The following is a 23,872-nucleotide window of genomic DNA, read 5'->3' on the forward strand; positions in this document are numbered from 1 at the left end:
CCTCACCTTAACTTAATCCTTTGTACTATTAGATGAATACATCTAATATTCATCAATGAAATCTGTTCAGATTGTCAGCTGATTTTGTTTGGCAGGTCTAGTTAGCCTCGGCTCAATGAGCATCACTGACATTTGTGGGTGTGTTTGTGAGAGGTTTATTGTGAATTTGTAGATGTGTCCCTGACGTGACTGAATGGTTTTCTTTAAAAGGAGAGAAGCATAAACATCTTTTTATAGCAACAAACATACCCTTGCCTAAGTTAGAAACTGTGGCTTTTTTATAACTTCTGAGTTGCAAATCAACAGCAAAACAAGCGACTTTATATCTGTGCATGCCATGACCTTGTCAATGCAAGCGTGAAGAATCAGTTTTAGTTGTATTTTGTTCAGGGAAATGATTGTAATTTTAATCATAATCTAAATGAATTGATTGAACGAATATTTTAGTCAAGTTTTTGCTCTTGCATCAGTTTTGTGTTGAGTGTTTAATCTGTATTTATTCTAAAGTTGGAGAAGTATCATCTTTGTAATATGCAGTTAGAGCAATAATGTGGTAAGTATGTTTTCTACAGTGTTAGTAAAAAACCTACTTTTTTCTTAATTCCACAAGTACTCCACATTTTTTGCTGTCCCTTCTAACCTGACAACAAGATGCTCTGCTCAGGAAAAAGTAATTCAGCAGCTCTCTAAAATGGAGCGACACGGGTCTCGAAAATGAAAAATATGCACTTATTTAACTTTTCTGAGTTGTAATTAGTGAAACTTCGGGAAACTGAATAATTGCATTTCATTTTGATTAGACTATTTAAGATTTTTGTACTTTTTGGTACAACTTGCTGTATGCTGCATTAAAATTGAATGAAAATGCCATTTTCTTCTTTTATGTGAGAATTTAAAGCATGCTTGATTTTGTAGTATTGTGAGATTCAACTACATACTATTCCAAAATTGTGACTATCTGCCTTGTGCAATTTGAAGCTTTTAATTTGTGTGTGGTCAAATATGAAACTTTGCAGGAGTGCTGCCCCTTTTTTCATATTTTAACTAGTCAAACATGGTTTAATCTCCATTCCAAAAGTACAAATGCTGATTAATTTTAATGGTAAAAAGATCAGTAAAAAATTCCATGCATTATCTTTAATAGTTCTAGAGATAAGCTTGTTTAAACATTTCCACAGAGTTCAGTGTGCAAAAAATAAAAGCCTGAACGTGGGTCAATGAACCACTTTTTTTTTTGTTTTTTGTTTTTTAAATGCTTGGAAATATATCCATCCATTTGTTTTCTTCTGCCAATCCTTATTAGGATAGGGTGAGAGGCACAGTACATGCTTAACATATCGCCAGTCTGTCACAGGGCTTCACGCTCACATTCACAACTACTGGTATGTACCTTTTGGAGCCACCAGTTAACTTAACCACCCAGACTGCATGGGTAACCCACCCAGACACAGGGAGAAAATGCAAACTCCATAGAGAAAAGCCCCAGTCAGAATTGAACCCAGGACCTTCTTGCTGTGAGGCAACACCGCTAAAATTTGACAGCAGTCTTCAAATATGTTGAAATTTCTTTTTTTTTTTTTCATTTTTCAATTTTTTTATTCTAAAAATTGTGTTTTGTAACCCTGTAGTTCAAGACAAAGATCAAAACATTCTGTTGTGTTTGATTTTTAAAGGCAGGTAGTTTCCCACCTAGCTTGCCGAAATTAAAGCCAATCTCCCACTGACTTTATGCTGAAAATAGTTTTGCACTTGATTTGAAATCGTGTGTACTCATAAAAATTGAAAGTAAAAGTGATTGTTTCTATAGAAGATTTCAAAGGGACACATATGTGTTGAACTGTTTTATCAGTTTTCATGTACATTGTTCCAAAAAATAGTAATGTCAAATTATTTTACTGTGTATTTTACAGTTGTGTACTGTTTTTCTAGAATATCATTACATTTACATAAGTAGACTGTGATCTGACACGTCAAATGTAAAATAACATAACATCACTGTAAATGTAATAAAACACAATGTACTTGTTTGTTAAATATATTTTGTTGTACATATGCATATTTAGATTGTAAAAATACATCCAGAAATGTCTCCCATCATGCCTTGGGACATGTGCTGCTGTTTAGATGTTCTTGTTTTATTGTTTATGGTTACGTTACTTTTAACTGTTATCTTGAATGTTGTGTTTACGCCGTGGTGCAGCGTCACTGACAGTTGTTGTTTTGTAGAGAGAGTGCTGTACCATGAGTGACTTCTGTTGTGCTGTTGTTGAACCTTGAGGCACATTGTAGCACGGCAAGTGTTTTAATAAAGAGCTCCCCCTACCAGCTTGGGGTTAAATAACAAGCTCAATCTCTCTCTGTGAGCTTCTTTGTTAAGATTTCTCTGCATGCCACAATGTAAAACATTGCACGGACACGCTGTGCTAATTATATATTTTGAAAAAGAAATGTAGAGGTAGGAATTGCAATTAATATAAATAACATGACGCTAAGCATCGGCCAATGAATGTGAACTAACAACAAGTCGCGGGTATGGACTGCGAACGTAGGAAAAAACCGCTAATATGAAGGTATTTTACTGTGCATTTTACAGTAATGTTCTGTTCTTCTAGAATATCATTAAAGTTACGTAAATAGACTTTGACTTCACATTTTGAATGTAAATTAACGTTAAATCACTGTAATGTAATACAACATAATTGTCATGATTATTAAATGTATCTGTCTGTACATATGCATATTTAGATTGTTAAAATACATTCACAAATGTATCATGATTTCACAAATATCTGTCCGTTATTTGAAAGATTGAACTGTTGAATTCAAATGTAATGCTATGGAAAAGTATATAACATGATCCCTATAAGCTTGTGTTACATCACATAAGTATTATTATCATTGCTAGTTAGGCATCGTGGCTCAAGAGTTGGCAGTTCGCCTTGTGATCAGAAGATTGCCGGTTCGCGCCCCGGCTCGGACACTCTCCGTCGTTGTGTCCGTGGTCAAGACTCTTCACCTACGCCTACTAGTGATAGCCAAAGGGTGCGATATGGCAGCCTCGCCTCTGTCAGTCTGTCCCAGGGCATGCAATCAATTATTATTTAAACCAACTGTTAACTGTATATTTCTGTACATTTACGTATTATGATTCATATTTCCACATTCAGTGACCTTGTTTATAGGTAATTTCATTGTTTGATCACGTAAAAATGTTCCTAATTTAATGTCTAAAAGCACTTGGAAAAGGCAGAATCCCATGTCAAATTAGCGCAACAAACTCTATTTTCATTACTGGAAATAACCGTATTTTTATGGGGAGTTATTTTCTGTTATTTCACGGTCGTATTTTGGCGCCCCAGCTGCTGGAATATTACCGTTGTTTTAGGATGTTTTTTTTAACAGTGTACAGACACGACAACACTTGAATGCATTAGTATATTTGTTGATGTTGATAGGAAAAAATAATCATTAAAGTATTATCTATTATTATTATTTGTTTATCTGCTGCTGAATTTTAGAAGCAAGTATTTAATCCACAAGCAAAATATGACTTAGTATTTGATGGAGAAACCTTTGTTGACAAGCTCAGTGGTAAGAGATTTCTTGAGGTTCATCAGCTTTTCTTTTTTTGGGGGGCTTTTTTTTGGGCTTTTTTGTGTTAAAATTAAAAATTCTTTAAATAGCAATTCTGTGAACTGGCGATGAATCACCATCATTTTTGTGACTCATTATCCAGCTGAATAAATTGAACTCATAACAAATCAGATGATACCCGTTATAGCTAATAATTGTTACTGCAGAATTTCTGCTAAATTCTATTATCAGTAAGTACCTTTCACCAGTTACTGTAGTAATGTATACATCTTGTGTGGCTTGGGTTTTAAAACTTACTTCTTAGCATGATTGTTGCTACATATAAATATACATATATAGCATGATATATATAGAGAATTTTGGGATAACATTATTTTTAATTCAGATGGTTTTTTATAGCATCTGAGAACTTTGATAGCTTAATTACTTTTCTGGATAAATAAGGCATTAACTCCATCATACTGTACTGCATCTGCTCCAACACAGTGAAAAAGCATTAAGATGAAAATATCAGACAAACAAAACTACTAAGCACTAGATAAGCACCAAGAAGTGAATGTGCTTTTTCTGCTAACTTATTTTGAAAGTGCAACAATTTATGTTCCAGTGTCTCATAACCTCAAAAATGGTCATGGAACAGTTTTATAGGTCAGACATCTGAAACTCCTCCAGCACACCCTGGATATATTCCAACAAGTCAACTGCACTGTGGGTATGTTGTATATACTAAGATTTTTTTTGTTAGTATCTAGATTTGGACTGCATGTGTTCACAGTACTGGGCAAAACATCAAAAGCTGCCACGATATGCTCTGCCTCTGAGGCTGAATTTTAGTGATCTCATCTAACTATATAATGCTGTGGAAATGGATGAACCTTAACATACTGTAACAATCAGTCAGTTATCTTTTGTGTTGCTGTCAGAAGGATTAATGGTAGCAGAACATCTAACTTCTCCCTTTAGATGTAGACAAAAAATAAATTATCAGAAAATTAAATTCTTCTTTTTGGCAAAGCCCAATAGCAAACAGTATTCAATGAATAGTGAATAACCAGCTGCTATGGTGATGTTGGGTGAGTTTAACTGTGTTTCTCTAAACAAATTCAGAGCACTAAATGAATAAAAAATGTTTCTTCGTTGTCAGCGTTCTAACAGATTGGGTTTGAGTGAACTAAAAACAAAAGATTAATAAGAATTGCTGTGGTAGAGAGAAGGAATCTTCTTACAATTTCAAAGTTTTTTGATGATGATTTCCCATGATAAATTGCATGTATTGTATTTCCCAAGGTGCACAGCACGTGGCTGTTGTTGAGTGACAAGGAGTTTGAAGCTGCTAATGTGACTGACAACAGAAAATCATTTGAGCATTTCAAGGGATGACTGGCCCTTGAGAGGATGTAATGTGGCTGGAGGAGATTAAGCAATCACAGCTGTTGAAACTATCTATCTATCTATCTATCTATCTATCTATCTATCTATCTATCTATCTATCTATCTATCTCTGTCCCTCATAGATAGAAATAAATCAAATTTCAATAGCAGAAGCACTTAACAGCATAATTACTGGCTCAGAAACCAGTTCATTAAGAAAACATCTAAGGTAAAAGGCATAACTGTTAAGAGCTCTCTTAAAAGTGCAGTTCACAAACACCACAGCAAGAACAACTGTATAACTGAACACGTGAAAGCAATTAATTACTATGAACTAGGAATAAAGCAGTTCAATGCAGTCAAGATAAGATCACTTTTAATACCAACCTCCAAGATAGTATCAGTGTAGTATCCAATCCACAGTAACATCGTTTTTTTTGTTATTGCAAAAAAACCAAAAACAAAACAAAACAAAAAAGCATAACTGCATTCACAGAGAGACCAGAAATGTTAACATGACTTTAATCAGCAAGCAATAAATGCAAAAGCTTGACAACCCCCCCCCAACACTTAATAGCTTAGTAGGTTAAATATATATACGTGAATGAACTGTGTATGAAGAAGAGAGAAGGGCACTGATATAGGCCCGATGAGTGAGAAAATAGTGCATTCTACTGAATGAAATTACAGTCTGCATCGTCATAAATCTTCCTGTAGCATAATTATAAGAATATGCTGTCATGGCCTCTTTATATATTGTCTTTATATTTACTGTAAACAAATGCAGTGCTGCATGCAGTATGTTTGTTTTGAACAGCGTATTTTTTTAACTGTGTATTTTGTTATGACAACAACATGATGTCCTCTCTGCAGTTAGATAATTAAAAAAAAAACAATGAGTAAAGGTGGAAAATGAGGTTGAACACACATATTTCCCATGAGAGTGTCCTCTGATTTTACATTTCTTGTTTCCACAGCTCCAATTAACAGCTTTGGTACCAATTAGTAAAATCAAGCCTTTGCTGATGAAAAACCCATGGGGTTATATGTGTCAAGAACTAATGCTTGAGTTAAAAAAAAGAAGAAGAAGTAAGCGTAGATCTGAATCTAGAATAATTGGGACAATGGGGTAAATGACTTTGTTCTATATATTCTATATGTTGTTAGTCGCTTTAGTCGTTATTTTAGTAAGCATATATGTAACAGTGGGTAGCAACAAAGCTGGATCACTTTTACTATTGACATTTTGAGATTTCTTATATCTGAATTGAGAAAAAAAAATACTGTATAGTACCCACTTCCTTCTCTAGTGCTTTTCCTTCAATACCCCCCCATATTCGTCTCATCCTAAGCATCCTCTTGGGATAACATGGTATCTAGGTGTGGCTGTGGCAGGAGTATCAATCTGAACTGCTCATGCAACCTGTAGACCTTGCCCAAAGCCAACATGTTTGTTAGTATGCCAGGGATAACAAATGACTTAACATGCTTCCCTCTTTAATAACCTTGTACACCTACAAGACAACAATAACAGAGAAACCTCCCTGAGTGCTCCTTAATTCAATTAAAAAGCATGGACGATGAGCGTGCCATGCAAAAAGAAGACCTCGGAGCAGTGATAAACTTCACAGCTCTACATTTCTTTGAAAGATGTTAGATGGTCTTTTTAAAGTGGATTTTCAGTACCAGTGAATGTTCAGGTCAAATTTTCTTACTATATTTTCATTATAAATAATATTTTCATATATTGTTCTTGTGCATGACTGTTTGACTGCTGACTGACGTGTAGCACAATGTTCTTGATTCAATTACTTAATAAAAATAGGGGCAAAATTATATTGTATACAAAAATACTACATGAAAAAATAACAGAAAACCGTATGTAACCGTAAGAAGCACACAAATACAAGACTGTGGCACTACTTTGTATAAGGTGCTGCTGCTGTGCTGCTGTTTTTGTAAGTGTACAACATTCACAATTACTGACTTTCACGAACAATAATTTTGTGATGCTCACCCCAAATATCAAGTTAAAACATTTTTACCAACTAACTGCAGTCTGAAACAAAGCAAGAAAATTGTGTGGCTTTTAATGGCAAAAAGTATGAATGTGGTTATTCTGCATCTTCTATGTTTATGTGTCTGTGTTATGTCTGAGGCTATAGTTATGTAGCATGGCGTCCACTGGTATGTCTGTATGCCATGTGTACAGTACAGTACAGTACATACTGTATATGCATGGCGTACATAAATATCTATGGCATCTGGGGCCACTGCTACCTCTGTCCACCTGCGACACAAAATTTGACCTAGACATTTTTGCATCTTCTCGAGTCCCCATTATTGGTCCTGTTTTTTGTTAAGTGGTTGGTAATTGGTTCATGATTCATATTGAAATAAGTACAAAAACTAAGGAATCTAAGCGACTATTCTTTACCTCAAGACAAACTATGAAAACCTGCACTTGACGTTTTGCAGAAACAGGGAGAAAACAGAGCCATTATGCATATTTTGAATTTCTTGACCTTTCAACACACGTGCACTTCCTCGTCGGTTTTATTCTCTCCATGTCGAATACAGAGAAGTGTATCTTTATCCATGAACCTGGCTCTCTCACTAATGTTCCTCCTTGTCAGAGACAAAGGGGTTTTAAGACTGGATGATTTGGCAGGCTCTACCACTTGCAGGCAATATTTCAACCCATCCATCTAGCTAGGATAATAGAGTGTCCTTGCCTTTCAGCGCCTTGAGGAGTGACCAGTTATCACTAGCCACCAGCTCTGTTGTTAATAAAACAGGGGATTGGAGGATTGAGTTGAGAAAGAGGATAAAAAAGAAAGAAGGATGGAGAGAAGGGTAAAAGAGAAAAGGGTGCATGTTATTTTGACAGGCGCCTCGCAAAGGTGAAGCTGATCACGATCAGCAGTCAGTTACCAAGCTGGCAGGAGTTCTCTTTTAACATCTTAGCTTTGGTTTCTGTGAAGATAAATTTAGCCCCATCACATCTCTCTTCAGACTGTGGAGAGGGGAGGAGAAGAGAGGAGAGAGTAGATGAGAAGAATTGGAGTGGAGAGGTGGGGCAGACAGTGTTAGGCTGATCTAGCTAATGGCCAAACTGACCTTCACATAAAGTCAAATGGTAAGAAGAGTAAGTAGCGTGTCATACTAAGCCACTGCAGTTTAATCAAGGCTATTTCCGTTATGCCAGACTTTCCTACTGCCTTGTGATTTTAAACAAGTAGTTAAAATTTCATTGATTGCTCAGTATGTGTTGCACAACTTCAACATTAATATTAGAAAAGATAAAAATGATATCGGACAAAAAAAGGGATAAACCATATATGTTTTTTGTCTCATAAAGAGTGGAATACATCTAAACAACTTGTATTTTTTGGTAATTCCTAAATGTAAACAAATTCATTCTTCGTAAGGCAGAAATTTGCAGCATAATTTCAATGATTTTATCTACCTTGGGAGTTTTTTCCATTATGAATTGACATCAGTGCTCAAGAAGTGGAAAGGCTGACTAAAGCATAATAATGTACTGTATATAGGCAATATCATTTGAAATTTTAGGATAGCACAGAGCTGGTTTCATATAAAGTAAAATTACCCCAGGCATATCCTCCACTATCTGGTCTTCATCACATCTTTCCACTTTACAGTCTGTGGAGCATTTCTCTGCTATACCTGATTGAGACATAGTCTCAGGCAAACACTCACAATGACAACTGCACCTCTCTCAGGATTACTGTTGAATCTCACGTTAAAGTTTATATTTATTTATTTATTTTTCTGTCAACATGGTTTGTAAAAATATAGAACAGTTTTTTTTGTGGTATTTTGTTATTGGGATGCAAAGCATAGATTATAGTAAGAGCTTAAAGAGGACTATTGAGTAGTTAAGTAAGTTTCTTTTGGAGTTCTTTTTATATTAGACTTTAAAAAAAACTTGATTAATTCATTAATATCTCTAAGTAGCAGGAGTTACTGTGAAAGATGAAAACTACCTAGAAAAAAGAAAATACATGTAAATAGGACCCAAATAAAAATTTGAAAAGCCCAAATGTATTTTAAAAATCTGTCCATAAAGTGCCCATAAAAAGGGTACCACACTACAAAAACTAGGAGCAAATAGTTACATGTCATGAGAAGCTGTTTAATAAGATAAAGAGTTCTTATGTTATTAAACAGGTGCCAAACCCGTGTATTAGGCCACACATTTTAATTCAAAACTGACTAATTTTTCAGTGATATTGTTTGACTTTGGACAGAATACTTGCCAAAGACAAAACAACAAAAAACATGAGATCTCACAATCTGAAAACTGACTAAAGGAGTTAATCATCATCAGAAAGATTAATTCATTATTTATTGCTGTTTAGTTGTGTTTTACAATGCTCTTTGCAATTGTATAGCTGGCCAAACACTCTTCCTCATCTCTGCTTAAAGCAGTTCATTATGGTCTAAATACTGTAATCATTAATAGATGTATGAATCTATAGCATTTTCCTAATGTGATTTTCCAGCTTGATCAATAAGTACATTTCAGACAATAAAGCATATTTCACAGAATAAAACTGTTGCCCTATACACAGGTATACGTTATAACTCTATCTGACATTGGTTCATTTCAGCTTCCAAAGAAACACCTACAGAGATTGTCCCTGACGGTATGCCTAATGTCGCTTTAGAAGAGGAAGCATGCATAACTGCAATGTTGTATGAATCCTGAAAGTCGCTGATTTGTCACAATTTTCCAAAAATCAATGATTACTTCAAGCATGTTAAAACACACACATGCTGTTTTATCTGCTATATGGAGTAAGAGTAAGCTGCCTAAATTTATGAGTACAAAAATTAGTCTGAAGGTCTACTTTCCTTTCTAGTCTTATCAATATTTTCAGTCAAGACACTTTCAGATTGATTAAATCAAATTGTACGTAATACATCACTAATCTAAGCTTAGCAGCTGGACTTGCATTCCGAACATCCTGCACCATAGTTTTAACGATACATTCTCTCCATTGTTAGATTATGTTTCATCCTCTAATCCAGGTGTACTATAAGTGGCCACACAGTCTCTTCCAGACAGATGTATAAAATAAAGCATCTAGCTTTGCAGCATCTTTACACAGATTTGTAAACAAATCACGCCACCATGCTCAACTCTATGTGGTGTTTTTGCAAAGTTGAACTGTTCAGGGACTACAGCAGTTATAAAGAGGGGTTACAAAGGTACACTTTTGCTGACACTTTGATGATTCAGCAACTACGGAGACCCAAACCTCCTTTGGAATTAACATCAGTACAAAAACTGTGTGCCGGGAGCTCCATGGCACAGGCTTCCTCTCTCAGCTGTAATATGTAGGTGGTTTGTCTCAAGTTACCTCAGACTAGTTTCATCAAATTCTTACACCTACTGTTCAGTCCTGTACTTTCAGAGACTTAATTAAAGATGTTAAACTTAATTTCCAGTATGCCACTACAGTAATTAAAGACAATTTTATCAGAAACAAGATAAGAGTAATCTGATGTCATAAACAAACAACAAAGTCCCATGAAACATCAGTTACTTACTACATAGGGCATCTGTCTTGCAATTTACAATGGAAAAATAACTGATTTTTAAATGTATTCTGGTAATTTTATCCTTTATCTAATAGTTTTATCCTTACAGGGACATGTGGCCTGCATCCTGGTTGTTTTAGATTCCCCCTACCCCAATACTTTACAATGGATATAATCACATGGCAGTAAATGCATTGATCTTTATGATTTCAAGGACCACGGAGTGACAAAATTCCCAATAAATCGTTGTGACAAAAGCAGTCTACGAGGATACTTTTCCAATTAGCTAATGGATTCATTCAGCTGTTAAAATGACTCTGGAGGATGTATGTGTGTTGTGACTAGTTTACATGATAACTGCAATACTCCATTTCTATAGACATGATTTCTGAATACAATTAAACCATTAATGAATGCACATGTGTGGCCAAGGACTCTTAAACAATAAACAATCAGCCCAAGCACTTACCAACCAGAGAAGGGTATATTTTCAGCCAGCTGTGCCATTTCACGTTAGTTCTTGCCACATTCCCAACCCCTTTCTCCCCATGCAACAACTCCCCTATGCACTCCGAATGACAGAGGAAAGGAAATTATCGAACACCAATACAATAAAGCTGTCTGGTAACTTAATAGGGCTGCTGAGTAGGGGCACTGTGGCCTTCTTGCTTTGAGGCGATAATGAGAGTCATCATTCCCTCTTGGGCTGGAAGAAAGGGGCCTCCTCAGTGGTGATAGTGTGTGTTTGCACATGCATTTGTGTATATGCGCATGCAAGTAGTCTTTGAGATTTTTTTTTAGTCCGGTGAGGCCCAATAAGCAAACAGCATAGTGCTACAACAAAGAAAGATAGATCTCCCACTGAATACAGCTTGGGAGAGATGTCTGAGAAATACTGTTCATTAAATCAGGCTAAAGTCCAAATATTGAGTTTATAAACTTTAGCGAGACACAGAACATGGACTGCCCCATTTATCATATTATTGGTCCCTCAGCCATTTATATGTTTGGGGAATATGTCTCAGGATGATAAAAGAAACCTGTCTCTAACGAAAAAGAAAAGTACCACTTGTTATTGGAATGCAACATGAATTATTGTCTAACAAGAGATCCACAATGACGAATCCTTTTGTTTGAAAGGAAGCCGTGTTACTGCTGGATCCGTAATCATTAGAATCTTTTTTCAAACTGAAAAAAAGAGTTTCTATTTATCTAGTAGGTTTAATGTATTGGTTCAAATTTGTGAGTTTTGCTTGCTCCAAAATACTGACTTAGATATTTACATATATGCAGCATTCGTAGTTCATTAATACACATTATTATGATGAATGGAACTTTATTCAGGAATTTTGATCATCTACTTTCTCTCTGAGGCCAGTAATGCTGTAAGTTAAACATAGCGCAGTTATAAATGAAGGGGTGAGAAGTGAAAGGAATTCTTATGCTCAAAGACATTTGTTTAATTTAATTTCAGCTCCTATGGTGTGTATAGTGTGCTCTTTCTCTCACACTACATCAACTGTCCACGTAGGAATGATTTTTAAAACTGGCTTTTACAATGACCCGAGGGTTCAAGCTCCATGATAATAAAATATTCCAACTGTTGTCTGTGCTGACTCTGGCTACTAGAAGTACAATCAGTGCAACATGATGGTGTACCACAGGACTTGATTCCCACCCAGGGGAGTTTAGGTAAGAGAGACCTCATTGTGTTTATACCAACACCTTGTTATCTTTTCCCATTTGCTGATGGTGAGCCCCAAGGGTGAGCAACTTGCAATAAATATTTAATGCTGAGAAAAGGAGTACAACTATTGTGAACAATATTGCTGTTAAATAAATAATTAAATAAATTAAATGTAATATATCTACTTTCGAATTTAAAAGGCAAAACATATTAGTCCACAATGCCCTTACAGCACATGAGACAATTAATCGATGGCTCCCGTTAAGTAACTTCAAGAAAAACATCAAATCATTCACAGTAGTTTTACACAAAGGTGGTATATGCTGTATAAATGGTCAGAAAATTAACCTCTAACTACTGCTGTGTGTAATATACACTGATGAGTAGGTAATTTACAGGCAGCAAATTATTCCTGCGTTAAAACAGGACAAAAATAAATAAACTTAGCACTGCAGATTGCAATGGAGGCAGAATATGGTTGGAGTCCAAGTTTACAAAACCCCCTGTTCCATGTTGATATAGTGTGGTTGATAACAGTAAGAAAAACTGACATCATTAAGATTCACAACTGTGCAAGCAAAGCAACACAAGCCAACCTCCTCCAACCCCCAGATGACTATCAAGCACTGTGTTTTCCAAGCATGGAGGTAATGAGACAAATACTTATTACTCAAGTAAAAATGGCATGAATATTAGCATCACATTAGGCCCCATATTTAATGATGTTGTAAGTACAATATGTCACTGTTACTCGGAGGCAAAACATATTTAAACATTATATAGAGAAGAAGGAGGAAATATGAAGAAACTGCAATCTATTTCACTGCAGTGTCTCACAGAGAAACATGGCTGAACAAGGATGGAAACATGAATGAGAAAATCATCACCATAACAGGCTTTCATATGCTACTTCATGGATACCTGATGTGAAAATGGAACACAAAATGATTAGAGTTGTTAAAAAATAACAAACTATATGAAGTGAATCTACAGTGAGCGATTAGTAGAAATGGGACCATCAGTACTCACTAAAGGGGTGCAAGGGGTCCAATATTCAGGGTTCAGCTCAGCTCGAGGACGAAGGTCCAGATATTCAGGGTTCAGTTCAGTTCGGGCACGAGTTAATGTTCCCTTCATGGAAGATTGAAAAAAAAAGGTTAGAACTGCTCACTGTGTCATTTTAGATTGGTTGTTATTTATACAAGTAGTTGAGTCCACGAAACCCAATATAAGGTAACTAAACAGAGTAAAAAACACAATATGTTTTTACTAATCACTGTTTAAACTGAATTTACTGTTCAAATTAACTCTTTACCACCTTTATTTGACTGAACAAACTAAGCCTCACTGTTTTCTGTCTCCACCAGCCAGTCGTGTTCAGGTTACATGCATGTCTGTCAAGAGTCATACATGTAATAAACATGGAAATCAGGATGTTGTTCTTAACTGTTGTTTCTAAGTGTTTGGCCAAAAAAATCTATTCCTGATTAAAAGCACAGCTGTAGTAACAACAGCAGATATGATCTGTATGCTTCTGCAATGAAGTTACAAATTCTAGAATATGCGCGCTTCAACCTGCCATCAATTTCGAGGTGAGCACCAAATCTGAATGTCATTAATTCAGTTCATTTAAGTTCACTTCAGTTCAGATCACTTGACTAAATTATCTTCTGGAGCAACCTGGGTTATGATTCTGAAGAACTGTCAGAAAAGTCTAGTTTCAAAACATTATACTTTCACGGTGAAGTTTACCTTTGATATTTGTGTTGAATGCTGTCATAGCTATAGCACTAGTAAAACACAGAGTTGCAAAAACTAGAATTTGGAAGTGTGAGAGTAAGCTTCAGCATCTAAAAGTGAATCAGTTGATTTTGAGTGAAGAATGGGACAGTCAAATGGACAACACAAAAAAACAGTCACCATCATGGAGGTACAGAAATGTTACTGAGTATCTATAGTAGAGCAATTAAAGAAAAAAAAAAGTAAATTTTATATATATAACATATTTTAACAGAAGTTTCTATAAAATGAAGAGCAAATGAGGTTAGAATCCTGTTTTTCCTTGGGCCTTTTCCCCTAAATGACAGGCTAGTGGAATGGTCTGAATCTGCTGGGCCCCATGAGCTCTATGATGTATACTGTAATTATCTGCTGATTCTCAAAATGGCTGTGTGTAATGAGGCTATGCCGCATGAAGTTCCAGGCATAAATCACTGTCTTTAACTGACTTCCAGATGACCAACAACACAGAGCAGAAGCAGAGAGAAAGGAGGAAATGGGTTATCTGGGTAGCAGAACCACAGCATCCAACTTGTGCCTCTTATCAGCAAAGGCCACATTGTTAGCTGAGCTTGCTGACTTAAGACAGTTGTCTGTCTCTGTTAACTCACATGCACTTATTCAGAGGTATCTGTTTATAGCTTGTCTACCAATGTATTAACTTCTCACAGCTTTATTTAGCTATGCAACACAGGTGGAGACTTTTTAGGAGCTATGCTCATCTGTGCTGAATGGAAACATGCCAGTGAGCCCATCAGGCTGCATGCTGTTCTTGGCATAAAACTGCCTTGACTCACACAAATAATCATAATCAAATGTCATAAACAAGTAAACTGCAGCCGCACACACATAAACTGGAAACATATTCTGAATATTAACGAACGAGGGTTTTTTTTATAGTCATACAGCTACTTACAGAATGTAATGGACTGTATACATAGTTGGGTAGAAACCACGTCATCTTCTTTTAAGGGTTATATCCATATATTACATGCTTTTATCAAGACTGCTTATTGTGTTAATTTTATCTTAATTTTACTTCACTTTTATTTTTGCATTTTTTTCTTTTCATAGATAAATACTCTTATATAGTAATATGTATAGGGGGTCAAGGGTGGTAACTGCCCCTGTGCTGTAGAGCCTTGCCCTCCCCCCAGCTGCCCCCAAATTTTATGTCTTTAAATACTTGTAAGAACTAATTGCTTGTTTGCCCCCCATTTAAAACTTTCTAGATCCACCACTGGAAATGTGAAGTATTTTTTATTATAGCATAAAAAAGTGAAACATGCTCTTTGACTATGTTAGCAATATCTAATTTTCTGTACAGGAAGAATGTGTGCAACCTCAAATTGTTTTAGTGAACCCCTATATATAATCACCATACTACAAAAACACATCAAATCACCTTTAATATTAGGGAGAAATTAGGGAGTATCAACCAAAAAACCGTACCTATATCTTGCTCTATAGCCCGTAATAACAAAAAAATTCATCAACAATTATTTTAATAGTAAGTAAAGATGGCAGACCATCTTGGTGAACCATTTGTGAAACAAATGGCCTCTTTAAGTCCAAAAAATTTGGGGAGTTTCACAAGAAGTTAAATAATTACAAATATTCATTAAATTATATTTAATATGTTTTAAATATATATTTAAAATAGTTATACAGATTTCTAATCTGTCATTTTATTGTTACTTTGGGGCCGTAGTCTATATACCAACTCCATTTATAGTTTACCAGCTGGGACAGCAACCTAGTCCACATTGCTTAGATGTGTCATCTTTATGAAATTTTCAAAATGTGCTATCAATTTACACAACAGATTTACTCCTTAGTGAAGTATTTTACCAGAAACACTGTATCCTTGAGTAAGCAGTTAACTAGTATTTGTGAGTGGCTAACGGTAATTTTAGTTCCTTTAAAACTTTTAACAGTATAAATCTCTTAAAAGTTTAAATAAACTGGAACTGTGCAGACTTGTGTTGGTGTTGCTTTTACTAGACCATTAAAAACAAACTTTTCCTCACAAATGTTCCCCAGCAAATTCTTCCAATTATTTGAGAAAGAAATGGAAATGGGTGAATAGGGTAAAGCAATACTTAGAACCCCGATTTCATTATGCATCTTCGTAATATATTCCGCTTGTCTGTCACTCTAATTAATGGCTGTCCTTCTCCATAAACCGCCCAGAATGTGAGATTATTTATTAGTACCTAGCCATTTATCACCAGCGTGATAAGTGACAGAGAGAGGGGAAGTGAGAGTTGGCAACACTGTAATTGATCATTTTTCACTCGATATAGTCAGAGTGATTGTGGTAAACTCTTGGTTGCAGTATGTGATTCTGTCAACACTGACAACAAAAATAAGGTGCATGAATAAAGCAGGTTATTTAGATTGATTAAGTGCTGGCAGTAACATTAGGTTTCAATAGACTTCCCAATACCTGAACAGAAAATAGTAAAAGATCAGATCTATTAGTAACGACTCTACTCTTGCATTTATATTTTATTCTTTATACTGCTAATGCTACAGTTTAGTGGTGGTGCTACAACAAAGTATCACTTCTGATCCTTGATGGATAGAAGGAGTACTTTCACACTACATCAAGACTCAAAAATTTGGTCTTCCACATCTTTTTTTCCTGTCTTTGGGAACTGGGAGGGAACGTATTTTAATAAAAAAGGTGAATTACAAGCACCAGCATGTTCGTTTATGGGTGTGTCATACAAACAAAGGTACCTGCTGATTAATGACATGGAATTTCAGAACAACACCACTGAGTTGGCCACACTGTTTGTTTGATGCTGCAATAAAAAGAATCTTGAAAACCAACCAATATCACAAACATGGTTTAGGGGTCCAGTTCAGAGACTCTTTTCACGTGATGCACAGCAGATAGCCTGCGGGTCCAAGTACTTGTGGCCTTAAATATCAAGTTGTTAGCATCCCTTAGTAGCCTTAATAAAACTTAAATGGGTTACTATTTAAAATATTCACCTCTCATACAGTTGTTATGAAGACTGAATCTTGATATGAATACTGAAATAATTTTTCATGTACCAGTATCTAAACATGTCTCGTCTCTTATCAAGGGAATCTATGGGGATTGACATGCTTATGGCGTTAGTCTCAAGGAACTTTGGTTTTTGGCACTCTGATACTGGTAACATATTAGTTTGGAAGCAGTGCACATACACTTTGAGATCTAGGTTTTGCTCTTTTGGAGGTAGGATCTATATATTTTTAAGGTATCTGCAAAATAAAACCAAGATTTTATAGAAGCTCTTAAGTTGAAAATTTCAAGATGTAAGATAAAAAGGTCTAGTGTTTTTTCTGGAACAGCTAATTGAAAACACACAGACGAACTGGTGGGGGTTAATCAATTACAAGGTAGTGTTTTTACATTGGTAAACCCAGTGAAAATGCTCTTTAATGACCGACATGTACAGGTAAAAATAACAACATACTGCTAAAAGTCTCTCTGGACTTGTAAAGCTATTCTTTTGAACTTTCCTCTATACCGTGAGCTGAGAAGATGAGTTTCATTAGGGGGATAAAACACACCTTAATTAACTTTACCATTAGTCTATTCCTGCCAAGCTTTTCCAGTCACAGCAGACCTTTAATTCTGTTTAATTACCTTGGAGATTCCACTGTATGCACTCTTCCTTGACATTACGAGAAAACATTAATTTCTCAACAAGTTCTGTGCATGTGTGTGTCTACCACTAAGAGAACTACATGATGTTTATCTTGTGTGTTTATCTTGCAAGACTTATGAAGATGGTATGACACATAATGCATTACAGTTTGCATATGACTTATTCAAGCATTTCTTCAATCATTTTTTATTAAATTAGCAATTTACTTGTTTATTTATTAACTAATCATATCAAAATATCAAAACAATTTGTATTTAGGAAGATTTGATGTGAAATTTTAATTAAAAAATCTCTTTCATGAGATGGATAGGGGGACACCTACAAAGCTGGCAGTGGAAGAACAAACTGTAGATTGGTCTACAGTTGGTTCACTTACGGGAAAGGCTTATCAATCACATTATCATCTGACTTGTCTTTAAAATTGTTCGCTATTGGTTAATACATTATAGGTATAATCACCCTGTGCTGGCATGGAAGTCTCCTTCTTAGCAGCCTGCTGACTTACAGTTGGAGCTCTAGTAATGCAAATGAGCCTATAAAGTGTCCCTGTGTGGGGAATTCCCCTCTGGACATTGGACTGACATCAGCTGAGAAGTGCTCTCTGTTATTCAACAATTTAGTCTCTTCTTTGTACAAGATAATCTGATTTTATTCTATACTTTGGTCTTTTTTGTCCATATAATAAATGAAAAAAGAGCTTGGAAAACGAATATACAACAGGCTTTGGAGGGTAAAGAGGCAAAGCGTTTGGGGCCAAGATAGAAGGAAATTGGTGATGATAGGAAATGAAAGCACACCATAGGGTGCTACTAAGTTATTTATATTAAGCTATTGAGAAGGCTAGGCAAGAAATTATGTGATTATTATTCTTTGATTTGCAAAGCTATGTTGTGATTGGCCCTTTCATGGGTGGTGGCATTAAACTTTATGTTTATGGGTCCCAGTGTTAAGCTCATTTCCACGCTCCCTATTGCACACACAAAGTATTGACATTCCATTTAAGTTGACAACAGTGAGGAGGGTATTTTATGACAGAAATGTAATGGAAATGCATGCAGGAGGCATTGCAGTAAAAGATATCACCCAATTACATTTTTGCATAGTTGGAGAGTAAAAAAGAAAACGAGTGCATGATGCACCACTGCTTTGTTCATAAAGAAAAAAGGGAGAGGGAATCATTTTAGCTATTCACACACAAACAGAATAATAGTCTACAAAGAAAATCTCCCTATGCGTATGTATAGTGGGAAATAATAACACTAAAATGATGTTTGATATGATAATTACTTATAAAAGTTTAAAAGTGTAACATCTATATGTAAAAGCACAATCTCGTAACTGTGTTCAAAGCTGAGAAAGAAATACATCTGGATTGTTAACATGGCTGTTCAATGAAGGTGCTTTGTGAGCAAATGGGAAAACAAATTAGGTTAACATCTTGTGACAAGATAAATAAAACCTTGATCAATTAAGTGGTTGAAAAAGACGGGAGTCCGGCATTCAGCGGGAGCAGTCTTGCTGTTACAGTTTAATTCTTGAGCCACAGAGAAGCATTGATTCTCCTTGGCACCCTGTCCTTGTCATTACAATTGATGCTGAGGCCAGCCCAAACCATTTTCAACAACCACTAATGGCTTCAAGGAATTCAGCTGGACTTGTGGCAGAATTCTAATAAGCAGATTTTATGAATTTGGAGTGCAGGAACTAGAAGGCAGATTGCTGCAGGTCGTTCAGAGAACACAGTGAATGCATTAACAAAACAATTCTCTCCCATTACTGCACAGTTGGAATTACCTCTGTTCTAAGATGCTGAAATAAGATCGAGATGCCAGAGAGGTCAGCTTTTCTGATGAAACAAGTTGCAATACTGATAATTGTAACCTGGCCGAACAAACATTTCAGCTGTTTAAAAAGCAGTTTCTTTGACTATCTAACACACTAATGTTTGACATTCAAGCAACAAACAAAGTTTTCTTTTTCGCCTAAGCTCTTCATATATGCTGTAAGAACATATTTTATCTCTCAAGTGTTGGACTTCATCTTTCCTCCCTGAGGGGGCATATACAGAAAGAGAGGAAAGTTGTTTCAGTGCAGCTCATTTCTCTGAGATCAGGTTGGTTTTTCAACTGGTCACTCCTTTTTTTAACAATCGCTTCTTATTTGTTTCGTTTTTAATCATGGTAACCTTAATTATGGTAACCTCTTTATAACCAAACGTTATAATTAAAAATTAAGTTACCCATAAACAAGAATAATTTCCTCTGGAATCCACCGAGGCAGAAACTGACAAAAATATAAACTTCTGCTGCACTGTCAGAACAGTGAGAGACAGTTTGTGTACAACCCCACAGCCATTCTTACACAACAGAGACATTTTCTGCCTGTCTCCTGTATGCCTCTGTCTTTGGTTCTCCATCTAGTCAAAAGTTCTTTGTTCAATCTGGAATTGCAGCTCTACTTCAAAAGAATTCAGTGAATTGAAGACGCTGTTGCAGTAAAAGTGCAGCGTTTAAGTCAACTGAGCATTCACCCTTGAGGCCAAGCAATGTTTTCATCCACGTAAGTCGAATACAGCAACTTTCAGATCTGCTCTACTCCACCCTATTAAATCGAACCCTGGACAATGAAGGGTGGAATAGTTGTAAGAATTTGAAGTAGTCTAAATCCTGCTATATCCAATTTATGTGTATGGTTTACAAAGAAAAAGGATATTGCCCACATACAGTTCAAGCTATAGAATGAGGGACATTATTCTCTAAGCTCCATGCACTGAGTGCATTAAATTGCTCTCTTCCTGATGGGGATTCTTACATTCTTGAAAAATACCAGTTTACAAGATTGAATGTTGTACAGCCTACAGGTAGGACACGGTATACATTTAAGTTGAATGCCAACTTCTCTTTTTATGTGTCAACTCTTGAACAGCAACACTAGCAAATGTGCATAGCTCCAAGGATGGCATTGCCAGTTATCAAAAGGAAGCAGCACTTTCTTCAAATGTCTTAACTGCAATATTACTGTACTACTGCTATTAAGGGCTGAAACTTTAAAAAAAAAAGTTGCAAATACTTTTACTATACTCAAATTACAAATGTTAGAATACTTCATAAAAGACTTGCAAATGTAATTGTTCAAATTGGTTTGATTTGAAGCCAGAAGAGCAGTCATTGAGTGCAGGCTTCCACAAAAGTCAGTGGCTCTGATTAAACATCCTACTCATTTATTAAAAAATAATAACACCAGGTACACTCATAGATTGGAATATTTTAAGAACAACAGAGTAACATTAAACATTAGCTCACAATAGTTCCTCAAAACACTGTAAAACCTTTGGTGTTACCATTCATGACATAAACCATTCTTTTGTTTTAGGCCCCTCTCACACAGGTCTAGAGACCTGTCAGGGACACCCTGGCAACTGCCATCTGGTATTGAAAACTCAGTATTCCCCAACTGACTGGTGAGTAGCTGCAGTTGGCTGCTGTCAGTCACTGAGTGAAATTGTTCCCTTAAGCTACGCTGCTCTGAAAACTTTGTTGCAATTGCTTTGGTCACAGCAGGTTGCCACAGTCACCTATAGTTTACAAGGAAGATGCTAACTTCCTTGCAAATACTCACAAACCACTCGCCAAGACCTAGTGGTGCTATGAAGAACATGAAGCAAAGTAGAAAAGAGTAAGAAAAAATAATAATACACTTCTAAATATCACCAGATCCGTACCAAACATAGTGAGTTCTTCCTCTAGCCCAGCGGTCCCCAACCTTTTTTGCGCCATGGACCGGTTTATGCCCAACAATATTTTCACGGACCGACCTTTAATGTGTCGCGAATAAATACAACAAAATAAAACTACCGGTACCGAAAAAAAAGAAGATTCATTCATAACACACGTGAAAAGACCCAGGAAAACAGAGTTAACGATAAAAACGATAACAAAATAACGCTGAAAACCGATAAAAACCCCGAAAACCATACATTTCACACCTGAGCCTCAACTCTCGTGACCCGGTACCAAGCGACTCACGGACTGGTACCGGTCCAAGGCCCGGGAGTTGGGGACCACTGCTCTAGCCCATCTCTTTTCAAGCTTCATAAAAACTGCCTCTTCAGTTTCTATCCATGCTAACAGAATGACTAACAGACAAACAAACATCAACAAAAACAAGCTCCTTGGCAGAAGTGATTTCAAATATTTTAAAAGCAATAAAACATTTCATTGAATCCAGATTAAACTGTCAATATGGAATTACTGCCTTTTTCAGTTTCTCTCAAATAGTCAGGAAGGCTGCTCCAGTGGTTTGGAGTATAATGGCTGTATAGAGCACCATCCAATGTTTCTGCTGTGCTTTTAGGAACAGCAAAAGGAACAAAAGCATCCAAGAAGGCTTTGTGGTCTATAAATTAAAAGCATTTATCATCTATAGTCTATGGTGCACACTACCACCATTATAAATATTAAAGAGCTATTTCAAATCAATGAGAAAGATAACAGGCAACCGGTAAAAGTCTTAAAAATTGGCATGTTGTATACTCTCCTTTTGGTTTTTAGTAAGCAGTTGTATAGCAGAAGTAATTATAACAGATTGATAGCATTCTTCAGTATCCCAGAAGTCAGAGTGCTGTAATCGTAGGATGCCCTGTGTGCATCTCTCTGTTGTCTCTCTGAGTTGCTCAGTAGTTTTTATAAAAAGGATAATGGATAAAAAACAGTTTTGTTGCACCCTGCACATGAACCTCTAAAGTTAAAAATCTGAATCAAAAGTGAAGTCACTGAGGTGTCCTGATGCTTGGCGTTGGGGTGAGTAACAGTAATGAGTATATATCTCCTTTCTGTCTTTTATCTTGGGTGAGCTACAGAAAAAGGAGGGCAGTAGAGTAGTTAAAAAGTGAGACGACTATACAATGTCTGTAACCAGAGTAACTGCTCCAAATGCTTTCTACAGTCTTTTAGTTGGAATAGACAGTTGTGGCCAACACCACAGTGACTGATTTATGTTATAAAATGGGTGGATGAATAGATTTCATCCATCCATCCAATAGTTTATTTATTATTTTGCATTTCTTTTTTGTTTTGCCACTATCATAGTTTATTTCCCCATGAAAAAAGGTGAACTCTTATGGTCATCTTTGCTCCCATTTAACTGAGTCAAAATGTGGCACACTGAGTTCTTTGTCAGTGGCCTTCTCAAAAATTAATTGAATCATATTATTAAATTGTAATGATATCAGCGCAAAGTTTGCTATTGGAAGCAGTTGTTTTAGTCTGTGGTTTTTCTTATCAGACACTAGTAGTCACAGCTTGATGCCAAAAAGGAAGGCGGATACCCACATGGCTCAGACAAAAGCCTAACCATCACACACTGATCGTCAATTAAAATTTCATCAGCCGCTTGAAAGAATTCATGGATTTGTGTTTGTCAGCTTACTGAATGCTGTTTGAGAATTTTTATGTTTATGTTAGAGAGTGTTTCAGCTGACAGTGTCAGAATATACCCGTATTTGTCAGCACGTTTTTAGCAGTTGTCAAACTTGCACTGTGTGCTGGAGAGGGTTAGAACATAAACCTTCATTTTATTATTGCTACAGCTGAAGTAGAAGAAATATTCACATGTAATGTCATTTTTTTGGCTCATTTATGGGATCCTTGATTCTTCTCTGGAGGCAGGAATATCAGTGTTTAATTGTAAATTGCTCCTGATATATAGGTCTTATTTGAAAGTAAATTCGTGAGTTCAAGTTTATTCAAAAATAGATTCTTTCCTACCAATAACCTAACAGGTCTTCTCACTTTCCACATTTACCAGTGAAAAGAAAAATTAACAAGTGACAAGACAAAGTGTAACAAACCTGTCATTTTAAGTTTGCATATGGACTATGTCTTATATTGTGACATCAAGACATCGTTATATTGTTATATTGTTGTACTTTGCTATTTTCTAGAAGTATTTGAAGGTCTTAGTCGGCATGAAATAAATATCATCATCAGACAATGAAAGCAACGCCACGCACTCACATGCCCTCCAATTTGTTGTGACCTTGCAGACTTGTTGATGCAGTTACCCTATAGGTAACTATTATGTGTGTGACCTCCAAGCAGAGTAGAAAATACAACAATAAGAACAACTTTTCATCTTTTTCATCAGCAGCTGTCCCAAACTTAGGCGAAACCACCACTCCCAGCTTTGGTTACAGAACATTGCT

General features: G+C 36.1%; 1 protein-coding gene across 4 annotated transcripts in view; it reads right to left on the reverse strand.

Moving 5' to 3' along the window:
* The window catches only part of LOC102296512 (protocadherin-9), a 190,431-nt gene that overhangs the window by 121,933 nt on the left and 44,626 nt on the right, over window positions 1-23,872 (reverse strand). For 3 of the 4 annotated variants that reach the window (XM_014337805.2, XM_005935285.3, XM_042226090.1), the window contains exon 3: window positions 13,253-13,354. The exons of the other annotated variant lie outside the window; for it this stretch is intronic. In XM_014337805.2, the coding sequence (XP_014193291.1) occupies window positions 13,253-13,354 (102 nt within the window). The remainder of the gene's footprint in view (window positions 1-13,252; window positions 13,355-23,872) is intronic. 4 annotated transcript variants of the gene reach the window in all.

This window comes from Haplochromis burtoni, unplaced genomic scaffold, assembly GCF_018398535.1.
Source record: "Haplochromis burtoni strain Fernald_Lab_line unplaced genomic scaffold, NCSU_Asbu1 Contig_195, whole genome shotgun sequence".
Taxonomy (NCBI): Eukaryota; Metazoa; Chordata; class Actinopteri; order Cichliformes; family Cichlidae; genus Haplochromis; species Haplochromis burtoni.